This window comes from Thyridium curvatum (genome assembly GCF_004353045.1).
Source record: "Thyridium curvatum strain D216 chromosome Unknown NODE_31_length_406039_cov_82.875441, whole genome shotgun sequence".
NCBI lineage: Eukaryota > Fungi > Ascomycota > Sordariomycetes > Thyridiales > Thyridiaceae > Thyridium > Thyridium curvatum.
Genome location: NW_022156786.1, coordinates 208334 through 224897, shown reverse-complemented (window position 1 = coordinate 224897; position 16564 = coordinate 208334). Strand labels below are relative to the sequence as shown.

Genomic DNA, 16564 nt, shown 5'->3' with positions numbered 1-16564 from the left:
GTTTGAAAGGCTGATGCGACACTGGATGCACCGTGCCGTAGCGTTTCTCGCTTGCTCCGTACACCTATCAAGACCCCGGATATCGCTGCAGATATGACACCCTAATGCCTCTGGGCAGACTCGGCGCCTGTCCTCGGCCCAATAGGAGTGTTGGGTACTTTTGGCCCCCGATCGACAAGTCAGCCCAGCCGCAGTTCTGCACATTTCTGCATGCTCGTGCATATATTCATTAGAAATGTACCTTCCTGCTGGGACTTTTCTTTTTTTTGTGCTCATGTGCTATCTCTCTTTCTTTCCGTCTTCTGTGCATGGCGAAGGGGCTTTGAAGTGCATTGCACAGCGTCGTTTTGCGTTGCATTAGTTGTTACACAATCTGTCATCATGGTATGGTCCTGACGAACGAATTTGTGGTGGCCGTGCGACTCTGACAGGTGTAGAAACAGTTCCGGAAGTTGTCCGGCTTTCGGAAGAGGGGCAGTGAAGATCGCCGTGAGCCACTCTCAGAGCAGCTTGAATCCGCCTCCATCAGAGCGGTAAGTCCCTCGAGGCGGTTGTCTGCCACAGGCGAGGCGTCCGAGTTTCCTCCAGGGGGGATTACTCGATCTCTCTCCGCTGGCACCATAGATTCGGCGTATTCCTCCGCCCCAAACAGCGTTCGCGGGCCAGACTCAGGGCCGCTCGGGCTACGCGTCGTCTACACCCCGAACAATGGACACAAGGCCGACATCGTCTTTGTCCACGGACTTGGTGGGACGAGTCGGTGGACTTGGTCGAAGAACAAGAACCCGGAGCTGTTCTGGCCGCTCACCTTTCTGGCGCTCGAGTCGGATCTCTGCTTGGCGCGAACCCTGACGTACGGGTATAACTCGGCGTTTCACAAGGCAGGTGATGGCAAGACTTCGGTACTCGATTTCGCCGAGAACTTACTTCACGACCTGAAGTACGCGGAGGATGATGACAATAATAACCTCAATATTGGTTCTGTGAGTCAAGTTATGCTCCTTGGCACCTGATCACCCACTGACCGGTTCAAGGTGCCTCTGATTTTCGTCGCGCATAGCATGGGAGGCCTCATTGTGAAAGAAGTAGGCCTCTACGCTTGTGTGACTTTCTGTTGATCTTCTGACTTGATTTAGGTCTGCATACAAGGCTCTCGCCGCCCAGAATACGAAAACATCATCAACGCCGTCGAAGCTCTCGTCTTCCTAGCGACGCCTCACCGTGGCGCCCAGGTAGCGCAGCTCTTGAACCGGATCCTGCAGAGCGTGATAGTATCGAAAGGCAAGCAATATGTCAATGATCTTTTACCGACGTCATTCACGCTGGAAAGTCAGGCCGAGAGCTTCCGGCATATTGCGAAACGGTTCAAGCTGGTCTCCTTCTACGAGACGCAACCGACATCAATAGGGCTCAAGAATGCCAAAGTCGTGAGTTGCAATTATCACACTTCGCGCTCGACTATATGGTGCTGATGGCGCGCGAAGATGCTGCTCGGAAAGGAAACATCCGTCCTGGGTTACCCCGACGAGATTTCGAGGGCACTCGATGCCGACCATCACAACGTCTGCAAGTACAACAGTCGCCAAGATCCCAACTACCTCATCGTCCGAAGTGCACTGAGGGACTTGATGAGGAAGGTTGTGCAGCGGACCTCGGCGAATGCACCCCAGCGCCGAGCCAGTGCCGAGCAACCAGTTGACACGACAAACCTGGATACCCTACCGGATCACGGAAGTGTCGATAGTCTGAAGGCACTGTTAGCACTCAAGGAGCTCCCAAGCGACGACTTATTATTCTATCGCGGCCAATGGAAAGCTGGCACCTGCGATTGGATTCTCGACGAACAGGACTACCAAGACTGGTCCCGCTCAGAGCAGCCATCATCGCGACTTCTGTGGAACAGTGGAGGTGCCGCAACAGGCAAATCGGTACTTTCGTCCTATGTGATCAAGGAACTGGAAGACCGAAATGCTGTGGTACAATACTTCTTCATACGGCATGGGCATCCAAGGAAGAGGACGCTGAGCCTACTGCTTCGATCAATAGTGTATCAACTTGCACAGAGCTCACCAGACTTTTTGCAGAGACTCATTACTCTGAAAGCAGAGAATCTCGATTTTGAAGCTATGGATGCCAAGTCCGTGTGGGAGCGGCTATTCAGATCTATTCTCTTCCGAACAGAACAGGCTACGCCTTCATTTTGGGTGATAGATGGCCTAGACGAGGCAGAAAATCCTAGAGGCTTCTTGGAGCTCATTCAAGAGCTCCTGTCCTCTTCCCCCATGATCCGCGTCTTGATTACCAGCCGAAATACCCCGGAGCTCATTGCTGCGTTTGAGCCATTGTCTCCCGCTGCCATCAGCCTTGGTGGCCGATTGGAAGACATCCGTCACTTCATTCGGGCCGAGGTCCTCTTCACGGGGAGCCCTGAGCTAAAGGAGAAACTCATTAACACGCTGATGAAGCGAGCCGAGAACAACTTTCTCGTCAGTGATCTCGTATCGCCCCATATCGCTTAAAGCTTCTTACTGACTAGAGAGATTAGTTTGTGAAACTGGTTGTGGCCGAGCTGAACTCGTTGCAAAACCGAAGCTACGACGAAATGAAACAAGCCATATACGGCTTCCAGAAAGGCATGGATGCGCTCTATGACCGCATGGCCCGGACAATCGCCCAGAGCTCGCAACAAGACAGAGCCATGGCGACCAAGGTCCTCCAGTGTGTCAACTGCGCAAACCGAGCACTGACGGTGCGCGAGATGGCGCAGATCATAGGGCAAGAATTGACTCACGAGGACCACTTTCGAGCATCTCTCGTCGGAGTCTGCTCTGGTTTCATCATAATCGAGGAAGGTAATGACAAAAAGGATGAATCGCTTGGCCCGAGACTGGCCATGATCCATCAGACCGCGAGAGAGTACCTATTCAGCATGAGTGATCATCCGTTCAAGATAGACAAGCGTGCTGCTCATTCACAGATGTTTCACAGCTGCATGGCGACCTTGATGCAGCCCAACGATCTCAAGACCAAGATTCGAAAGAACCAAGCGGTCGAGTTCCTGGACTACTCTGCGAGCTTCTGGTCCTACCACCTCTCCATGACTCCTCCAGGCGATTCGACTGTCCTCGAAACGCTAAGGAAGTTCCTGACAGAGACCAAGTCCAACAAGGAATGGGTGTTGATCTGGATCCATTACTTGGCATCCAGTGCGCGGCTGCGAGAACTTCCTCATGCTTCCAAGAGATTATCGGACTATGCCGCAAAACTGAAGGTGAACACGTTTTGGCAGCAAGACAACAACCAGCAACAGATTATGCAATTATACGAGCTGCTCGATAACTGGGCCATCGATCTCATCAAGATTGCTGGGAAGTTCGGCGCAGTCCTACTCCGCAACCCCCGTCTCATTTACAAGTCCATCCCGCCATTCTGTCCACGTGGCTCGCCCATCTACCAGCAATTCGGACAGAAGGAGGCAAAGAACCTTTCCGTATCTGGCGGCCTCTCGTCAATGGAGAAGTGGGATGATTCCCTGGCAAGGATGACGTTTGGGACCCGCGTGGCATCTACCGCTGTCTCTGCGGCAGGATCGCAAATTGCGGTCCTGGCTCCGACCGGAAAGGTCTTTATGTACGATTCATCGACCTTTGAGCAGACGACATACAGCCCCTTTGACAACCTCGAGCGCATCTCCCACATGGCGCTTACCAGCACAGGGAGCCTACTTGCGTCCTACGGCTCCGAGATGACCAAGATCTGGGAGGTTTCGACAGGCGTGTGCATCGTCTCGGCAAACAATCTCGAATTCAGACCGAGACCCCACGCAATGATCTTCACGAACGAGGACAAGACACTCCTCGTGGCCTTTGACGACAGAATAGTCCGAGCACTTGACCTCCGCGAACCTTCTCCGGCATGGAGTGAATACGCGTATATAGACGAGAAGGAGTTGCCTGGGCATTTCCTCAACGCCCCAAGCCACATGGCGCTGAACCCGGACGGGACCCGGCTCGCCATATCCTACAGAGGGTATCCCCTCTCGGCGTGGAAGCTGAAGCCTGATGGTCGACCTAAACACAGTGGGCACTGCTGGCGCCGAGGCCAGTCGAGAAAGAAGCGCGGAGAGGTAGAAGACTTGGTGTGGCACCCGAACTACAAGCTCTTGCTCGGTGTCTACTCGGGCGGCACCGTCTTCAAATGGCGCCCGGGCTTCAAGGACTCGACGAGCAAGCGGCCGCGGTGGGAGCCTAAAGAGATTTCCATAGGAGCATCGAAGATCGCCATGAGCCGGGACGGCCAGCTGTTTGTGACCGGTGACCCGCGTGGCACGGTCAAGATCTACACGACGCTGGGCTTCCACCTGCTGTACCACCTCGCGTCCGAGGACATGATCGGCGGTATCACCTTCAGCCCTGACACCCGAAGGCTGTACGACACGAGAGGATTCTACGCCAGTGCCTGGGAGCCGACGGCTTTGGTGCGGTGGGCGGAGCAGATTCGGGGCAGAGCAGGCTCGTTTGACAGTGTCAGCGAGACGAGTGTGGGCCACGACTCGGCTGTCTCTGTGACCTGGACGCCCACCTTGGACGCCCTTACTGTGATTGCCACGCCAGCTTCCGGGTCACAGATCTACTGCACTGGGACTGCGAGCGGAGGCGTCTCCCTCCAACACACACAACGGGGCAAGCTCGTCGACATCCAAGTTGCAAAGAACCTCTTTGGAATTGAGACAATGGCCATGAGCCGTCATGGAAAGGAAGTATGTTTCACCGACACCATCAAGACGCTCGTTATCGCCTCGATTGCCTTTGATAGCAAGAAACCCGAGTCAGTGGCAGTCGAGACCCAGACCGAGATTCACCTGGGCGATACTGTCAAAGGTGCGATACTGGACCTTGTCTTCCACCAGGACAGTACACATATACTGGTACAGGGGTCCTCGTCCATACACACCATCTCCCTTGACAGCTTGCTAGTTGAGTCGTCTGTCGAGCTGGACGCCACGGATATGAGATGGATCTCGCATCCCCACGACAAGTCGAGAATCATTGGCCTGTCCACAACGATGGCATACATCTATGATTGGAACCTGCAACCGTTGCACCGCTACAGTCTTCTCCATGACACGGACACCCTCGACAATGAGTTCTCCATAGCCGAGAGCAAAGTCGACCGCATTCTTCCCTCCACCAACGGAAAGTACATCCTGGTACAAGTCTCTCCGCATGGTAGGCAGACGTCATCGCAGGAGAGGTCTTTCTACTGTGTTGATGTGTCACTACTGCCATCATCGAAGACAGATCCGTTCAGGATTAACAGGGACCCTGATATTGAGACGATTCCCGTATCATCCGAGGTAGCCTCGCAGATCGGGGCAGCCTTGGGGTTTGTCAAGGGAAATCGACTCGTATTCCTTTCCAAATCCTTCTCAATCTGTTTCTGGCAGATTGACTTCAGCCAGATCAGCCATCACCAAGCACCGGTTGTCATCACGACCGATGCAGACGTGGCTCTAGACGCGCCCCTATCGCCAGACCCGAGTCTTCAATCTTCCTCTTCCCCAGGGCGGCGAACGTCAGCCGGCTCGATCCTGTCATCTTCGTCGATCCGCGAGCTGTTCCCGCTTCCTGGGGACTGGGTCAGCTACGACTCGCTAATGGTGTCTGCTCTCTGGACGCGAGAAAAGTCGTTCTTGTGTCCAAAGGGTGGCGAGGTGGCTATCGTCAGAACGCCAGAGTTGAGCGTTAGCAAGGACTGAGCAGGGTATGAAGGGCAGTGATGAGTGACGGGAAGTCAAGGGGGGCATGATAATGTCGTCCTCCCCCGAACAGTACACATAGACATCGGAGACTTTTCTTTTCTCCCTCCAAGTAATGAAGTGTTATCCCCGGTGCTTGTCGGCCTTTTCGTATGGCGCCTCGGCAATTCCTCCGCGTCAGCTCGCGTAAAGCTCGCTAACTTTTCGGACCTCCAAACGAGTTTCGCCGCGCCGCGCCGTGACAGCCCGGCAGTTTAGATTGCGACAAAGAATGCATCGAACTCGGACTAGAGTAATCGAGTTGCCAAGGCCGCACACGCCATACCGAATTCTCAGATGACAAGCAAGGTAGGGATCGAGAGACCTGAGGCGCCCGCCACAGCGTGGGATGCAGAAACACTATGGCGTCCAAAGGGTTCCGAAACTCTTGGCAAATCTTCCTCGCTGATTGTGCACCTAGTCACGGTAGGAATTGGCTTATGAGAAAGAAATGGTCTAGTTCCTACTGCCTGATTCTATCTTGGGCTATTCTTGCCTTCCGAGGCAAAGGTGTATCCAAATCTCGTCCAGGGTCATTCCGAAAACGCCACGCCCGAAATCCTGTGAATATGTATGTTCCTTGCTAGGAGAATCTATCGTAAAATTTCTTCTAAAGGAGTGAAAAAGTAATTGCCCAAGAAGAGACATCAGTGGCCTTGGACGCCGTATTAAGATACCTTGTATACCCATCTATTGGGCGTTCTAACAAAACAAATATTGCCATGCATATGAGAGGTGAGAGGAGAGACACAAGGAGCCTTCAGTGCTGCTTCCAACTTAACCCATAGCCATGGGTGCTTCGCCAGGTGCGTGGGTGGGCAGCTTCCGCATGGGGATAAAAATAGAGCAGACGAAGGCAGCGCCGCAGAAGCCAATGGCCACCGCGAAAGCGGCCTTGAGACCGATCATGTACGCCTGCAGGACGCCGGGCAGGACATCGGGCCCAAAGACGTTGTGCAGCTCCGAAGCGCCGGTGGCGATGACCAGGGCCGGGTCGACGCCCGGTGCCGTGATGGGCAGGGTGGCGATCAACCTGTTGGCGAAAGCGGACTGGGCTGCCGCGGTACTGAAAGCGCCGCCGAGAGTTTGGAAGACTGGTTTGTTTAATATGGTCAGCATTCCATCTAGTGCTTCTGGAGATGGGCTTCGATCGAATGATTGGGCCCTGGGGTTTAGACAGCATCGGTACTTACTCATCAGGTTGGCCGTGACGGCAGCAAGGTCCTCCTTGCCCACGTAGGCCTGGACGACGCTGAGCCCGTGCATAATGGCAAAGGACATGGTGGTGCCGACGAAGAACTGGTAGCCGACCCACTTGGCCATGGGGGTGCCGATGTCGAACGTGTACAGCAGGCCGATGGCGACGGTCGTGAGCATGGACCCGAAGAACATGACCTGCTGGGCCCGCCCGGTCGACGCGACGACGGCGCCGCCCGCGAGCGCGAAGACGGCGGCCGCGAGCATGAGCGGCAGGTTCTGCACGCCGGAGCGGATAGGGCTGGACCCCTGGATGGACTGGAAGTAGAGCGGCAGGTAGTACAGCAGCACGACGTAGCTGCCGAGGAAGAAGAACTGGAAGGGCGCCGAGGCCCACAGCGAGCGCTGCTTATAGAGACGCGGCAGCATCATGGAGAGCTCGCCGAGCCAGAGCTCCCAGGCGACGAGGGCGACGGTCAGCAGGCCGAAGCCGACGAGCAGGCCGATGACGGTGCCGCTGGACCAGCTGTGCGAGACGCCGGCGTACTGCAGCGCGAGGATGAAGCAGGTGATCTCGCCCATGACGATGGCGAAGCCGACGGGGTCGACGTGCAGGAGCTTCTGCGACAGCGGGATGTCGGGCGGCGTGGCGGCGGCGGGCAGGTAGAAGAACAGGAGGATGACGACGGCCGCGGCGCCGCCGATGGGCAGGTTGATGTAGAAGCACCAGCGCCAGGAGACGCGGTCGGTGAAGACGCCGCCGAGGAGCGGGCCGCAGACGCCGGCGATGCAGTAGGTCATTCCGATGATGCCCATCATCAGCGGGCGGCGGGCGGGCGGGACGGTGAAGGAGATGAGGCTGGCGCCGCCGACCGAGAGGCCGGCCCCTCCGAGCCCGGCGATGGCACGGCCGACCACGAGCGTCTTGGAGTTGGGCGCGACGCCGCAGATCAGGCTCCCGACCTCGAAGATGACCGTCGAGGCGAGGAAGGTCCACTTCAGGTTGAAGTACTTGTAGATCTTGCCGAAGGATGTCTGGGCGGCGCCAAAGGTCATGAGGTAGGCAGCCGCGTACCAGGACACGTCGCTGAGGCCGTGGAACTCGTCGGTGATTCTGGGGATCGCGGTGCCGACGATGGTCTACGTGCCTCGAGTCTTAGAGATGGTGCTTGGGGAGGAACGGAGACAACAGAGCAGGCCACTCACCTGGTCAAGGGCGATCAGAAAGACAGAGACGAGCGTGGCACCGGCCAGAATCCACAGCCTGAAGCCATGGGGATACTGGTCCTCAGACAGCTCGGGCTGGGCGGTCCTATCAGCTTCTATACTGCTGTTGTCGTTGTCCCGGTCATCCTTCTTCTCGTCGGGCACATTCTCAGGTTGGTGCAGTGTTGAAGCCTTCGACGACGGGGGCTCGTCGACGTTTAGGGTTGGTTTGCTGTCAGTCGCAGCCATGGTAGACTAAGGTTGACTTTGAAGTTGCCGGGAAGGGAGATGGGTCGGAGCGGTCGTGCATAGTCAGAGAACAAACACCCATGGGAGAAGATACGTATATATACGGGCTGGGTGACACATTATCGGGCTGTTTTTGAACCCGTTGGCAGTAGTCTGTGTAAGTCGAGACACGAAGCGGACATAATGGGTCATAGGTACGCAGCCCCACGGACTGCAGTCCTTCGTTATGTCACACAATCTGCACGATCGCTTAATTCCGCCATGCTTAACTCCTGTACGAAGTAAGGATGATGGCTACAAAGGATCTCGCCGGCCCTGGTCGGTGGACTTGTGGAGACCGCGCCCGGGGACGGTGAAATCTCGTACGGCAGCGGGGCTTGCAGCGGACGCCAGGGCACCGTTCAGGGTCGTGCTGGGCGGAGTTTCAACATCCTAATGCGGTAAAAATGTCAGTCTGGCTGTTGTCTTTTCTGACTAGAAGAATGGATTCGGCGTAACATTCGACCAACGGGTCCGAGTCGCGCACGAGTGGGATCCACCACGATTGGCGCCGCGTCGCATAGGGCTGACATCTTTGGTCTGGTAGCCACTGTGAAGATGACTCTGCGTTGGCGCTTGTCGAGCCTGTCCTTTGACGTGTGGACTTGTGGCTCCGGGCCCCCGTTTGTGCTTGGTCAGCGCGTGGGAAAGAATCTGACGCTTGAAGAATGGGAGCCTCAATGCATGGGGTTTTCGATCTTGCCATCCCCGACTCCGTCGCCGGTGGTCCTCGGGACCCGTCTGCACATTTGACCAGCTGATGCCCGATCTTGTGCGATAAGAATGTGTCATAAGGGTGTGCGAGACATCACGTCAATATATAAGGATGTCTAATAAGGATGTCCAATAAGGATATCGTGAGTTAATTTCTTCACGAGTTTCTACCCCAACACAATAGTTTACATAGAAACCTAGCTCTTCCCTCACCTTAGACATACCATCTCATGGCACCTAGAGAATGTCTCCTGATTTAATGGACTGTCCCAAAGACTCAAGTCAAACGCGTAAGCTACAAGGATTGGATCGACTGCCAGTTTCGTCGACCGCGCCGGCCGGAAATCTCGGTGGATAGGTCAGCTTACCTACACCATCCTCAGTAGCCCCACTGCAAAGATCACCGAATAGACCGTATGTAAGGACTTCTTTCGGCTAATCCTTCGAATAGAATGACAAGGACGGATCTTGCAAATTCGATCCCAGAAAGAACCAGTTCTCCTCCATCAGATTGGTAGGACCGAGCGTGACAGGATCTTCCAAGTATGCATTTCCATCATTGGATATGCACGTTGATATACAGGCCTCCGCCGCACTGTAAAGATGTTTGCAGTGATCGTATACTCGCTGGCAAGTCGTAGCCAAGCTGCTCGTGTCCCTCAAGATGTCCAGGGATGACTTGAGTAAGTGCAGATCGGCCATGTCTGAATGAAGGACGCAATGGAGGAAGGTCACAGCAAAAGGCGTAAACGAGGAGTAGATGTGCACCCTAAAGATATGTTAGTATATGGGTGTAGCCAGCCAGCCAGCACCAGAAACAGAACCTGGCGGGAGTTGCATACCAAACAGAGAAGTAGGCTAGAGCCTGTGAGTCCATTTGCCGATATCGTTCGTGCATTGCGACGTGGGCCTCGAGACTCTTCCGCGCGTTCTCAAAACACGGCTCAACAATCGCCGCGGCAGACTTGGTCAAGTCAACTGCCCGGTATAGTAGTGTGAGAGTTGAGTAGTAGGATACGTCGACAAGACCGAAAGTCAGGTCAAAGAGATCTCTCCGGTCGATCTCGGCCCTGTCGAGCTCGCACCACGAGCGTCGCCATTCCGTCAGCTTCTGGGCCAATATGTCCACCAGGGAATGGCGAGGTGAACTGTCAGATTGGATGGCTGCTGGCGAGTAGAGATCCCGGTAGATTTGCGATTGTATCCTGGCGAAGTCGATGAACATGAAGAGTGCAGAGTCCCATGCACGCCGCCCCGGGTCTGGAGACTTGGCGTATGGCTCGACGCTCACATCAAAGTCTTGTATAATCGAGGCACGTCCGAGACATAAGACTAGGCTCCGGTCCGAATGGTAAACATGCCAGAAAAGCCGGCGAGCCCGAGAAGAGTCGATCGGATCCATTGCCGCAATGACGTGCTCGCGATTGTACCCGAGTGCCAGACAGTGCCTCGCAGCAGCAGTAGCCCAATTCCACTGAAGGGCCACATCACCGTTCCTTTGCGCCTTCAGAGCCTTGGAGAGATTGTGAGTTCACAATTCTGCTGGGTACCGTTTGAGCTAGCAAGACAGAGCAAGGAATCCACTTACAGCCATGCTGAGCAAGAGGCAGTGCTCGTAGGTAGGACTCGTATGAACTTCCGAAGATTCCAGACCCACTTGAAAGTTCGTCTCGCAGGATTGTAAAGAAGTAGAAATGTCCTCCGGTGCCAATCCTGTCGCCATATGTGGATGTTCCCGTATCTCAAACAACAAGACGTACAACATGGCGCTGAGAAGCGATACTTGGCCAAGAGAGACGGGCTCGATTGGGAAATATACTTTGCGACATAGATCGTCCACCTGATCTAGGCTCACCACCGGGAAATAAAGGGTCAGTAGCCATGTTGAGCCTATCAAGAGAAAAGAGAAGGATTCGGTCAGAGAGTATGTCAATTGCATAAATAAGGGTGGGCCAGCATACCTTTGACAGCCCGTAGCAGGTTAATCACAAAATCTGCAGGTGGCAATCTGGTACGCAATGCTGCGACGCCCTGCTGATGGTTCAAACCAGGGGGTGATTCCTCCTCACGTGGAGAACAACTTTCAAGCCGTTGATGTAAGTTGGATAAGGCATCAACGATACAGGGCGACTGGGCGCCGGCAAGAGTTGCAACCTGGGTAATCTCAACAGCAAGCAGAGCCTGCCTTCTGAAGGAGGAATCGCCCTCAAGTGAAGCTAGGTCAATGGCCGTAGGGCTGTATGTGTATTGCTGTTCTTGTATGGCGCTGCAGCAATCTGTTCGGCTGACCTGCGTTAGATCCTTAACCGTTTGCTCAAGGCGGTCCACCGTTTGTCTAAGGTCCCTGATCTCATCTGCAGAATCTGATCTGGATTCCTGTGAGTCTCTGCCAGCATCACCACAGAACTGGTTCACTTACGGTGGGCGTGATTCGGTTCTTGAGCGGGCGGTCGTTCCAGATATCGTCTGGCAAGCTAGTCCAGAAGTCACGCAATTAGAGCACGGGGAGGCTCTGTTACATCGGACCTGGAGATGACATCAGCGGTGTTCAATTGAATACCCCGTCGAAGCTCAACACACCTTACGAAGGCGACAGTTGCGGCACTGCCCTTTCAAGTCAGCAAAAACCAGACAAGCGCAGTGATCGAGTACTTGCGGCTTTGGGTACAACACTCATAGGCGCCATAAGGAATTCCGTACGCTGAGAGACGCGGTCGTGGGATCCTTTGAAGCAAGTGGATTAAGAAAGTCGGGATATGCAGGTGGCCTAGAAATGTGGACTACTGGTGATCCGGACCCCGCGGATGGGACGCAATGCCGAAGGTTGTTTGTGGGGTAAAAGAGGAGACAACACGGAGTACATCACCACCCATGTGAAATGAGAACCAACATTGACTAATTCTCCACACTCTAGGGATAACTACTGGGACAGAGATGTGATTATGTATGCGGATGGACATCTCTAGCTGTAGTCGTAGATATAATGTCCCGCGCTTCCAGAAGGGTGTTTGGCAAGTGTTCATATTCCATCTACATTCATCTTCTAACACTCGAGCAAAGTCTAGAGGCCTTTCAGTATTCTTTTCCTGTTTAACTCCAATTGTAATGTGACACCGTGATTTGGGAGCATCCCGTCAAAGCCGTGAGGCAGTCCCGGATACACGTGTGCCTCGACTTCTACACCGGCTTCGACGAACTTCTGAACATAGGAAAGGTTTTCCTTGATGAAGAGGTCGAACTGGCTCGTGTCGAGATAGAGTTTTGGGAGTCCGGAGGCATCTGTCAAACGTCCTGGGGCTGCTAGCACCGAGACTCCGTCACCACCGGGCGGCTTCCCCAGGAATGCTGTCCAGCCAGTCACGTTGTCGGCAGCATCCCAGAGCTTGAAATCGCCGGGAGCTTCTCCGGTTGTTCTGTCATCAAGCATGGGCGAGCAAAGAATCTGGCGGGCGATAGGCGGCTTCAGCCCTGTATCCCGAGCCCGGATCGTCAAGGCCGCTGCAAGCCCCCCTCCAGCACTTTCTCCCATGACGGCGATCCGGGCCGGATCCACGTATAGGCTCTGGGCATTAGAGCGAAGCCATTCGAGCGTGGCCCAGCAGTCATCCAGGGCGGCAGGATACGGATGCTCGGGGGCGAGCCTGTAGTCAACGGAGAAGGCCTGGACGCCCGTGTCCTGTACGGTCCGCGAGAGGCGTTCGACGTTGATGTCAGGGCTAAGTGCAATAAAGCCTCCTCCGTGCATGTGAACAACCGCGGATGAGCGTGGACCCGACGTGTCAAGCTGGGTCTGTCGCAAATGATACACACTGATGTGCGTGCCATCGGTTCGCGGAATTTCGAGGATCTTGAACGTCACATCCGACGGGATCGTAGGAGGTGGTGCTTTGAAAGAGGCAAAAAGAGCCCTCCTGCCCTCTACATCATGTACCTTGGGCTTGGGCACATTTTGTCTACCCTGAAGGATGGGTGCAAGGGCTTCAATGAATTCTTGATCAACAGTGAGACTCGACATGGTATCAGATATTGAAGTCTGGTGTTGATGAAATGTTGACAACTTCTATCATGCTTCAAGCGAAAGGGCATTCGACATCTGCATATTCTGCTTCAGTAGACCCGCAGCCTTTTTGATGGCTGGTTTACTTCATCCATTGGGCAACATAGTCCCGAGCAAGCGGACATTGCTCTGCAAACATCTCGTGCCTCCATGCGTTGCGTGGAGCGTTCTCCGGGTGGAGACTCCGCGTGCGCCCGCGCGTTCCGCGCCATCCGTGCCCGGACGGATCAGGAAACCCGGATGCCTGCGTTGCTAGACAGGCAAAAAAGAAAAGCATAGGTTGGAATGTAGATACTGCAGGAGGACCCGTGCCGCAAAGTGAAGGTACGTTGATTGATTAGCAATTTGGTTTATTAATCTGGTCCGCGACGAACATGGTTATAAAGGCAGGCCATAGCCTAATAGAATAAGATGTTAATTATTCGATTTGTTGCGTGTACTTGATTCTCTTGTTTTAATTGTCCTGATTTGCTATCCACATCATGACTGTCAAGGAGGGAGACGGCTCCAATCTTATGAATGTCACTGCTGACATTGTAGTTGTGGGCGGGGGTTTTGGAGGCTGCTACGCCCTCTCTCAACTGAGAAAGAGCGGCTACACTGTGAAGTTGCTTGAAGCTGGAAGTGACTTTGGAGGTGTCTGGCATTTCAACAGATATCCCGGAGCCCGCGTTGATTCGGAAGTTCCTCTATACCAGCTGAGTCTGCCACAAGCATGGCGTTCCTTCGTCTTTGGCGAACGCTTCCCAGGACATGTCGAACTTCGCCAGTACTTCGAACATCTATCTGATGCTCTCGACTTGAGGAAAGACGCGATATTCAACTGCAGGGTCTCCGCAGCTCGGTACGATCCCGACACTCGGAGATGGATTCTACGCTCTCAAGGGGGTCTCACGGCCGACTGCCGATTCGTCATCTTTGCCACGGGAACCACCAACAAAGCCTACATCCCGCCGTTTGCCGGTCTCGACAATTTCAAGGGCAAGGTCATCCACCCAGCCGCCTGGCCTGAGGAACTAGATATCAAGGGTAAAAAGGTTGGCCTTGTTGGCCAGGGCGCATCCGGCCTACAGATCCTACAAGAGATCGCCAAGAAGGACTGCGACGTCAAGGTTTTCGTCCGGAGCCCGCCCACGGCTTTGCCTATGGAACAACGCTCGTTAACGATGAGAGAAGCCGAGGAGCAAAAGAATACTTACGCGGCACTGTTTAACTATGCCAAATTTTACCATTCTTCTGGCTACGCACACAATCCCAGTCCCAAATCATTCTACGAGGCAACTCCCGAGGAGCGTCAAGAGCTATACGAGGAACTCTGGAGAAGAGGGAGCTACGCACTAACGACATCTGGCTTTTCTGAAATGAGCTACGACCCGGCAGCCAACGCTGAGTTGTATCAATTTTGGGCCGGGAAGGTTAGGGCCATGATTACTGATCCCGTCAAGCGGGAGATCATGGCTCCCTTAAAACAGTTCCAGTGGATCGGGACAAAGCGGCCGAATCTCTTTATCGATTACTACGAGATGATTGATCGGCCCAACGTTGAGCTTATCAGTCTCAAAGAGAACACGATTGAGAAGTTCGTCGAAGAAGGGGTCGTCGTCGCTGGCCCCAGAGGTGCTCAAACTCTTGACCTCGATATCGTCATCGTAGCGACCGGATATGATTCAGTAACCGGAAGCTTGTACGATATGAACATTGCGGGCCGGGATGGCTTTCCACTCCAGCGCCGCTGGGCGAATGGCATCAACACCTACCTGGGCATGCTGGCTCCCGGTCTCCCCAATGCGTTCATGTTATATGGACCTCAGGCTCCATCGGGGCTGGCTAATGGACCGCCTTTTCTCGAACTCCAGGTGGACTGGGTGGTAGAGTTCCTTCGGAAATTCGAGAAGGAAGGCGTTCGATCCTTCGAGGTCAAAACAGACGCCGCCGAGCGATACCGCAAAGATAATTTGGATACTTACAACATGCTATTGCTCAAAGACACTCCTTCCTGGTGGAACGGCTCCAACATCCCTGGGAAAGTCAAAGAACCTTTATTCTGGGTAAAGGGTATGCAGGCCTGGAGGCAAGAGACCGAGAGAGCACTGGAGGACTGGTCTCGATTTGTTTTAGACTGAGGCATATCACGAAGCTCATGTATCAGAAACAAGCAAGGAAGATTCTCAGTAGACAAAATACTGTATGAAAATTCTTATTTCCCTCACTTAATTAACAATTTCCCAGTCCTGTAAGAGATAGAGAGTAACACTATGTGAATGAAGATCCGCAGTCAGGGCCAACCCCCGTTGACCTCGATAGCTTGGCCCGTGATTGATGATGCACCCTCGCTCAGCAGAAAGATGATTGTATCTGCTATCTCCTCCGGCTCCGACAACGACTTGACAGCACCAACATAGGCTCCATTGATGTTATCCCCGCCCGTCATGCCTTGTATCATGGGCGTGTTTACTGCTCCCGGTGCTACTGCGTTCACCCTAAACCCCTCAGGACCCCATTCCTGAGCAAAGGTCCGGGTCAGGCCGAGCACCGCGTGCTTGCTGGCGCAATAGCCCGACATAGCAACCAGACCCCTGACGGATGCCATGGAGCCTAGGTTGACGATGCTGACGCCAGTCCTATCCTGTGCGCCGGCATTGCGTTCTCGGGCTGCCTTGACCAGCTGGTGAAACTGCGTGTTCGTATACCACGTGCCCATCGTGTTCACTTCCCAAAGGCGACGAACGCTCTCGTCTTCCCCGGTTGAAGAGTCCGAGGTGCGCAAGATGCCGGCGCAGTGGACCAGTCCGCTCACGCGCTCATCTTGCGCGGCAATCTTGTCGAAAGCGGCCTTGACGCTGTCGCGGGAACTGACGTCGACTTTGTAATAAGGGGCTTGGCCTCCAAGCACCCACTGATCAGGTGAAGCATCGGCGACATCGAGGACATGGACTTTGGCCGACTTCTCGAGAAGCTTCTTCACGGTGGCCCGGCCAATGCCGGACGCGCCGCCAGTCACGATAAAGACCTTGCCAACCATACTCATATTGGCTGACGGGTGGCGAGGAAAGATGATATTTTGTCTCGATGGATTGATTCTCGCGACAAACTACGTAGATCTTGACAGGCAATATGCATGTTCGTATTTATCTAGTCTATCTGCAGAGCGCCGCCCGGTGATGCACAAAGCACGCACGCGTCACACGGCTTCCGCGGGCATCCCACCATCAGACTAACCAGCGCTCAGACTCTCGGCCGGACATGTGTGCTTGGGAATCGTCTGGTGCAAATCAATCATTGATCGCTGCAAGGAGATGGGCGTC

At 54.3% G+C, this 16564-nt stretch overlaps 5 protein-coding genes across 5 annotated transcripts; 2 read left to right on the top strand and 3 right to left on the bottom strand.

The window, feature by feature from the left end:
- Nucleotides 1-381: 381 nt before the first annotated feature.
- E0L32_005763 (uncharacterized protein) lies at nt 382-5758 on the top strand (the record flags this gene model as incomplete). Its single annotated transcript, XM_031140320.1, has 7 exons — nt 382-384; nt 438-983; nt 1035-1085; nt 1137-1427; nt 1485-1976; nt 2085-2486; nt 2546-5758. 7 exons carry the CDS (start codon nt 382-384, stop codon nt 5756-5758), a joined length of 4998 nt encoding a protein of 1665 aa, XP_030995530.1.
- An 816-nt stretch (nt 5759-6574) lies between these two features.
- Nucleotides 6575-8449, bottom strand: E0L32_005762 (uncharacterized protein; the record flags this gene model as incomplete). The annotated part of the gene is made up of 3 exons (XM_031140319.1): nt 6575-6891; nt 6991-8134; nt 8201-8449. The coding sequence occupies 3 exons, from the start codon at nt 8447-8449 to the stop codon at nt 6575-6577; spliced, it is 1710 nt and encodes a 569-aa protein (XP_030995529.1).
- A 1188-nt stretch (nt 8450-9637) lies between these two features.
- On the bottom strand, nt 9638-13217 carry E0L32_005761 (uncharacterized protein; the record flags this gene model as incomplete). Its single annotated transcript, XM_031140318.1, has 7 exons — nt 9638-9971; nt 10045-10715; nt 10791-10915; nt 11164-11578; nt 11622-11676; nt 11729-11806; nt 12400-13217. 7 exons carry the CDS (start codon nt 13215-13217, stop codon nt 9638-9640), a joined length of 2496 nt encoding a protein of 831 aa, XP_030995528.1.
- A 524-nt stretch (nt 13218-13741) lies between these two features.
- Nucleotides 13742-15382, top strand: E0L32_005760 (uncharacterized protein; the record flags this gene model as incomplete). The annotated part of the gene is made up of 1 exon (XM_031140317.1): nt 13742-15382. One exon carries the CDS (start codon nt 13742-13744, stop codon nt 15380-15382), a length of 1641 nt encoding a protein of 546 aa, XP_030995527.1.
- Nucleotides 15383-15534: 152 nt separating this feature from the next.
- On the bottom strand, nt 15535-16287 carry E0L32_005759 (uncharacterized protein; the record flags this gene model as incomplete). Its single annotated transcript, XM_031140316.1, has 1 exon — nt 15535-16287. One exon carries the CDS (start codon nt 16285-16287, stop codon nt 15535-15537), a length of 753 nt encoding a protein of 250 aa, XP_030995526.1.
- Nucleotides 16288-16564: the final 277 nt, after the last annotated feature.